This window comes from Otolemur garnettii, unplaced genomic scaffold (genome assembly GCF_000181295.1).
Source record: "Otolemur garnettii isolate 467f Iridium unplaced genomic scaffold, OtoGar3 scaffold00112, whole genome shotgun sequence".
Classification (NCBI taxonomy): Eukaryota; Metazoa; Chordata; class Mammalia; order Primates; family Galagidae; genus Otolemur; species Otolemur garnettii.
In genome coordinates, this window is record NW_003852507.1 from 5,995,363 (window position 1) to 6,002,474 (window position 7,112).

Consider the following 7,112-nt stretch of genomic DNA (forward strand, 5'->3'; position numbering starts at 1 on the left):
GTGCATAAACCAATACTTGTAAATCTATGTTGAGGGGAAAGGCAATATGTGAAAGTGTAATTTGTGACAATATTAAAATGAGAAAGGGGATGGAGCTATACAGTACCTACATTTTTGTGTACTAGTGAAACTGAAATAGTATTAATGTGGGTTTTTATAAATTATGATGTGAACTGTAATTCCCAGGGTGACTGCGAAGAAAATAACCCAAAATATTAACGAAAAAAAGAAATAAAATGGTACACTAGAAAATATCTGAGTATCATGAAATAAATGGAAGAATTAAGGAACAAAAATGTTAAATACATAGAAAACAAAAAAATCATTTGGTAAGCCTACCTTATTATTAATTACTCTGAATATAAAAGGATTAAGCCTTCCAACTAAAAGCAAAGATTTGGTGAATGGATTTTTAAAATAAATCAACTTCATGCTATCTATAAGACACACATTTAGGGGGGCGGAGGGGGACAGAGTCTCACTCTGTCCTCAGTAGAGTGCTGTAGTGTCACAGCTCACAGCAACCTCCAGCTCTTGGGCTTAGGCGATTCTCTTGCCTCCTGAGTAGCTGGGACTACAGGCATCCACCACAACACCCAGCTATTTTTTGTTGTTGTTGTAGTTTGGCCAGGGCTGGGTTTGCACCTGCCACCCTCTGTATATGGGGCTGGCACCCTACTCACTGAACCACAGGCGCCACCCAAGACGCACATTTTAAATTCAAAAACTCAAATACCTTGAAAATAAAAGGATGGTAAAATATTCCCCATGCAAACAGTAGTCAAAAGAGGGCTAGTGGTTATACTAACACATGTCTGTCTCAGACAAATAAATTTTAAGGCAAAAATCGTTGCTAGAGACAAAGAATAATACCCTATAGTGATAAAGGGTTAAAATATTTTTCTAATCTGGAAGAAATTTAACCACATCTTTGGGTGTTAATAAATGATTTTGTCCTTTTCTTAAGTGTTTCTAATTTTCTTAAGTGTCCTAGAAACACTTAAGGACAAAATCATTTATTACATGTAACAATGTAACAATTTACATTGTTAAAAAGTTTTCATACAACACTCCAACACTTCAACAGTGTTGATTTCTCCCATTCCCAGCTCCTGTGGGTGATAAGCAAGGACTTTTTCATCTTGAACATACACAGGCATTTTCTCTGGGGTCTTAGGAAGGGACATCTTTGGAGACTTCACTCTGGAGACTTAAGAAGGAAAAGGATTGAATCAGCTGGAGCCCGTGAGTACATACTTGGCTGACCAGCCACTTCTGAGAAAGATAACTTCTAGGCAGGACACGCGGACACTTGTGTTCTACTCCACGTGTGTGGATTACCAGCAGGTTATCCACAACAGTTGTCTCTGGGATTAAAAAAAAAAAAAAGCTCAAAGGGAAGAGTTCTGCTTCTTAGAAGCACCAGGTAGATGGAACATACACATCGGGTTAGAAAGTTCGCTGTTGTAACATGTTGCATCAGAGTGGGCTGGGAAGACTCCACAGATAAGGAGGTAGGAAGCAGGTTGTGAAGGCGCCAAGAAAATTTCACCCCACAATAGAAACCGCTGGCCTCTCATTAAACCCCTTGTCATTAATATCATCATCCATTAGTTGGTGATCTTGTAACGTGAGTGTGTGATATGGAAAACCAGACTAGGGGTCTCTAAAATGTATTCTTTGTTTCCTTGAGAGGGAGACAGGAAGTCTCTCATCTCTGCTTCACACTGAGCTTATTCTGATTTTGTGAATTAATTTGGCTTCCATATATTCTTTTCCTTGAAAAAGAAAATTTTCATAGCTAATCAGGTATTTTTTTAAAAGCCCAGCATCCTAAGATCTTTACATGCCATGCAGGTTTGAGAGTCCATGAAACAGAGAGTGGTTTTAAAACGTCTCTGCAAATTCTTTTACACTCCTACCATTAAGAGATACTGCCCTTAGCCTTGCACCTGGGATCCTTAAGCCATCAAGTAAAAATATTTAGCCAGGTGGAGGTTTAAATATTTGTGGTGGAGAAGGGAGAGAGAGAAAGAGAGAGGGGCCCAGGGAGCTCCATCTAGCCCAACTGCCCGCTGTTTATACTCACAGCCCAAACCCCACACCCGGTATGAAGCCCTCCCAAGGACTCCAGTCTTAACCGCCATCTAACTGCGAACATATGAAGGACCCTGAGCAAGCACTACCCGCTGAGGCCAATTGACCTTAATACTCAAGAGCAAAATAAATGATTGTTACTATCTTAAGTCACCTCTCCAGAAGGTTGTTATGCAGAATAGACACGACAACTTGAAGTTCTGTTATTTTAAGAACACAGTCTTCTAGTTTGCTGTTAAGATAGTGAATAATCATTTGAGTCCATTGTAGGGTCCAGCCAAAGTTTCAATGTCTCTTTGTGGACTCTGGGGTCCCAGGGGTTCTGCCAGAAAGGTAAAAGGGGGGGAATCACTCCCAGCTCCTTGACCTTGGCTTACCTGCTTCCTTCCTTTTTCTACAGAATAAGTTTCGTTTCACAAAAACTGAGCTCTTAATAACAGCCATGGGCCACATACTGTGTCTGCCTGGGCTTATCCCCATATTCTCTGAAAAGGAAAGCAGCCTTACTCAAACTTTCCTTTTACACTTTCGAAACATCATCTTCCCCTTAACCTCGAGAAAGACACCGGCTCAGGAATTACAACACGCTGTGATTCATTCAGAATAACAAAGGCGTCGAGCCCCGCCCCTCTGGCTATAAAAGGCAGCACCGGAGGAGCCGGCGGAGCAGAGAGGCTGAGACCAACCTGAAAACCTCCAGGGCGCGCTCTCTCTCTCTTGCGCTGATTTCAGCTCAGCCAGCAGCTCGCACCCCGCTTGCCTCGCGCCCTCCAGCATGAAGGTCTCTGCAGCCCTCCTGTGCCTGCTGCTGGCACTAGCCGCCCTCAGCCCCCGGGGCCTTGCTCAACCAGGTGAGGCCCCTGTTCTTTCCCCTTGGAGCACAAGGACCCCCTCTGGGTGATCATAGCCCCTCCTAGTAGAAGGGGCACCCACAGTCTCGCTTCCACAGCTGCTTTTCCAAGATAAGGCAACTCAGAGAAGGGCAAGGACTGAGTCCGGTCTCACAGCTCTGCTCCTGGGCTGAGCCTGAGCTAGAAGACCCCCTGTGGACCCCATTCCAGCTCCTCCCAGGACTCCAGCCCTGGGAACAGCCTCAGTGCAGTTACCGCTCCACCTGCTTCCAGCAGAGTTTGGGGACCAGAGTGAGCAAACAGATGGGACTCCTGGGGGTGAGAATTTAGGCTGTTTCCAGACATAGGGTAGGAGGCAGAGGGGAGGACCCCAGAACCTGGTCTGTGCTTTATTCAGCCCAACTTCCAGAGACAGAAGCTCTGCAGAGGCAGTGTGTATGGGGAAACTTACAACCAGACAGAGATTGCTTCCTCAGAGCTTAAAAGGGGACCCATAGTGGGTTCCCCTTGCTCCAAGGAGTTGTATTATTTTATTAGCCCTTTCTATCAATGCCTAACATTTTTCTTTTTCTTTCTTTCTTTCTTTCTTTTTTTTTTTTTTGAGACAGAGTCTCACTTTATTGGCCCCGATAGAGTGCTGTGGCATCACAGCTCACAGCAACCCCAAACTCTTGGGCTCAAGAGATTCTCTTGCCTCAGCCTCCCAAGTAGCTGGGACGACAGGCGCCTGCCACAGCGCCCGGCTAGTTTAAGAGACGAGATCTCACTCTGGGTCAGGCTGATCTTGAACTCATGAACTCAGGCCATCCAGAGCGACATTTTCTGGGCCTCCCCGAGTAGCATTTTCTCATCTCTCTTCCTCCTGTTTCCTTGGTGGTGCATTCCTATTTCATAGTCTATGAAAGCTACAGGGAGTTTAAGGAACACCTCAAAAGGCAGAGACATTGAACACGGGTGGGCAGCTTTTTCTCTGACCTCTTCTAACCATTTCCTACTTCCCAAATAGAAAGACCCCGAACACACCCTCAAAAGCCTTTCCTTGTCATTGTTTCATTCCAGATGGGGTCAATACCTCAGCGACCTGCTGCTACAAGTTCACCTATAAGAAGATCCCAAACCAGAGGCTGAGAAGCTACAGAAGAATCACCAACAGCCTGTGCCCCATGGAAGCTGTGATGTGAGTGGGCCCCTGACCTCCCAACCTTGACCCTCAGTCCCTAGTTCTTCCCTGGGGGCAGTGAATAGGGCTGGTACCAGAATGAGCTAGATCCAGCACTCAGGTGCTGAGATCACCTCTAAACTCAATCCTAGAAGTTTTCCAATGGTAAAACGGAATTCAAGAAAACAAAGTGCCTTCCAATACTAGCTCCCTTTCCAGCCGATGGTTCTGATCTCAGTTCCTTTATCCAGCATCCAAGGAGGCTTCAGTTGAGCCAGCAAAAGCAGCCGTCTCCCTGAGGCTCTGTCCTCTATCTTGTCATCTCCCTGTCATTGTCCTCCTCCGGGCTAATGGGCCAGGCAGGCTTCCCACAAAACTGGAGCAGGTTATACCCCCAGATGCTCCATCTAACTGTGCTCCCTTCCCCCACAGCTTCACGACGAAACTGAGCAAGGAGTTGTGTGCTGATCCCAAGCAGAAGTGGGTCCAGGATTCTATAGTGCACCTGGACAAGCAAACACTACATCCAAAGCTTTGAACACTTACACATGACCTGAAACCAAGCCAAGACTTGAGACATAATTAGTCTATTTTTTCTGAGCGTTGTTCTGATATTAGTTTATTATTCTAAGGATTATGAATGTTGTGTAATAATGTGCAACATAGCTTTTCTTAAATGGTATTTTAAGTTAATATTTAATCTGTCATGGATTTTGGTGGGTTTTCAATGTAAAGCCTTGGACACATCAAGTCGCCTCAGGCCTGTAAACACTGGGGTGCGACGCCCCTCTCTACCTCAGATACTATGAAGGTATTGATTCCTTGGAAGAATCAATGTAAAGATTTTTTTTTAAATGTTAGCAAGAGATGTCTTTATGAAGCCATAATGTTATTATAGAATTAATGTATGAATTTTGAATTTTTACATAAAATTGGTTTTTTCTATACCCCCTGACTCTGATGTTTTGTTGAAAGGATAAAATAAAGCTGGGGTGGAGGTTTACAGGGTGACAGGGAACAGGGCATGGCTGCAAAGGGTGGGCTTTCATGTGGAGGAATGAGCATGATGGGCCCAGGGTCCAGGGCCCATCCGAACCCGAACTTGCCTCTGTGCCATTGATGGACGGACAGCCCAGGGCCAGGCTGAGCCAGCAGCAAGCTCCAGGTCTGCCATCAGCTTCAGCCACTTCTTCAAACACCTTTCTTCCTTTCCAAAGTCTTTTTCTCACCATCCCACGCCCTGCCCCAAACTCTCTCCCCTTCTCTATTACACTAGTCCTGTGACCAGACGGTTTTCCCCTTTTAATCCTTCCTCTAATCCAGAATAATACAAACATCATCTACATTGAGAAATCAAGTAGGAGACCGACAGATGACCTTGAAGCTTCCCATCCACATCTGGAAACCATGTGTCTCAGAAAATTTCCATCTCTATAGGCTGTGGGGGAGTGGGGAAGATGAGGGTCCTGAACCCAATAGAGGGTGTTGACAAAACCTCATGCCTTCCAGCTGAGCTTCCTGGAAACAGGATTCCCACCAAAGCCCACCTTAAAATCTCAAGGTGTCAGGCACCTTAGCAGCAAGCAATGTATTGGTGGCCATTCACTGCCACATTAATGCCGGGCCAGGTCCAATAACACTCTCTACCTCTTCTCCAGCCCACCAGTCCTCACCCCAAGCACCAGTGTCAACCCTAGCTAAGGAGATTCAGAAAATATGAGTACATGTAGACTTACTCAAGTACAAAGCTTGAGGGTAGACACTTGGGAAACACATACTATACTCCAAACAAATGGAGTCTATTTATTTGGAGTCTGTGTTTCCAAAGTAGCAAAGTTAAGATCTCAATCATACAGGCAAAGACAGAGAAGTCCCAGTAGGATTACGAATATAACATTTTCCATGCAAGACAGGTATATATGCCACAGCAGATTTGCTTGCTTACAGATTGCTACGTTCCAAGGAAGATCACTTTGCTACTTCAGAAGAAGTAGTGATCTGAGGGGGTCTTATCTCTAATGCTACTTGGTCTTCTTAATTGTTTATTTTAAAGGGGGGGGCAGAAGTTGCAGCTACGTGCAGCCAACTCAGGTTGCAACAACCACATTCCTCAAAAGGCTCAGCATAATTTAAAACTCCAACGGCTTTAAGTTTGAATTATTTTATTTTATTTTATTGTGAGACAGAGTCTCACTCTGCTGCCCTCAGTAGAGTGCTACAGTGTCACAGCTCACAGCAACCTCCAACTCTTAGGCTTAAGCAATTCTCTTGCCTCAGCTTCCCAAGTATTTGGGACTACAGGTGCCTGTCACATCGCCTGGCTATTTTTTGTTGTAGTTGCCATTGTTGTTTAGCTGGCTGGGGCTGGGTTCAAACTGGCCAGCTCTGGTGTATGTGGCTGGCACCCTAACCACTAAGCCATAGGCACCAAGTCTAAGTTAGAATTATTTAATTTTACACACCAGTAAGGAGCGCGTTCTTAAATTTGAGGAGAGAATGACCAGGAGGAGTTGGATAGATGCTGCAGCCCAGTGAAACAGAGCAAGCTGCCCAGCACAGGCAAATACTAAGCACAGTGTCAGATAGTAGGACAGGCAAGGAGCAAAGGGCTCTGTGTGCCCAATGCCAGGAGAATCTGCTTAAACCAGCTTTGCCAAGCCTATCTTTTCACTTTCAAGGAATTCTGAATCCATCTGTCTTCATGCAGGCTTGGGACCTTGTATCCTCTTGGGAAACAGAGAATTAGAAAGAAATCCCAAACCATGACTAGGAACAGAGGTTGATTCATAACAGGGCATCAAGTTCATTGTGATTCATAGGTTAGACTGGTTAGACCATTTGTGTGCCTAGTAACCTAGTAACTGGTTAGACCATTTGTGTGCCTTGGGCAAGTTACTTTGCCTGGCGAGGCTTCCGTAACAGAGGTCTGCAGTAAATCAAGGGCTCTCAGACTGGCATCAACATCAGTTGGACACCAATAACAATAAAAACACACATTTCCAGGT

At 45.0% G+C, this 7,112-nt stretch overlaps 1 protein-coding gene across 1 annotated transcript; it reads left to right on the forward strand.

The window, feature by feature from the left end:
- Positions 1–2,798: 2,798 nt before the first annotated feature.
- On the forward strand, positions 2,799–4,679 carry LOC100952119 (C-C motif chemokine 7). The gene is made up of 3 exons (XM_012809742.2): positions 2,799–2,948; positions 4,008–4,125; positions 4,540–4,679. Exons 1-3 carry the CDS (start codon positions 2,873–2,875, stop codon positions 4,643–4,645), a joined length of 300 nt encoding a protein of 99 aa, XP_012665196.1. The 5' UTR covers positions 2,799–2,872; the 3' UTR covers positions 4,646–4,679.
- The last annotated feature ends 2,433 nt before the right edge of the window (positions 4,680–7,112 follow it).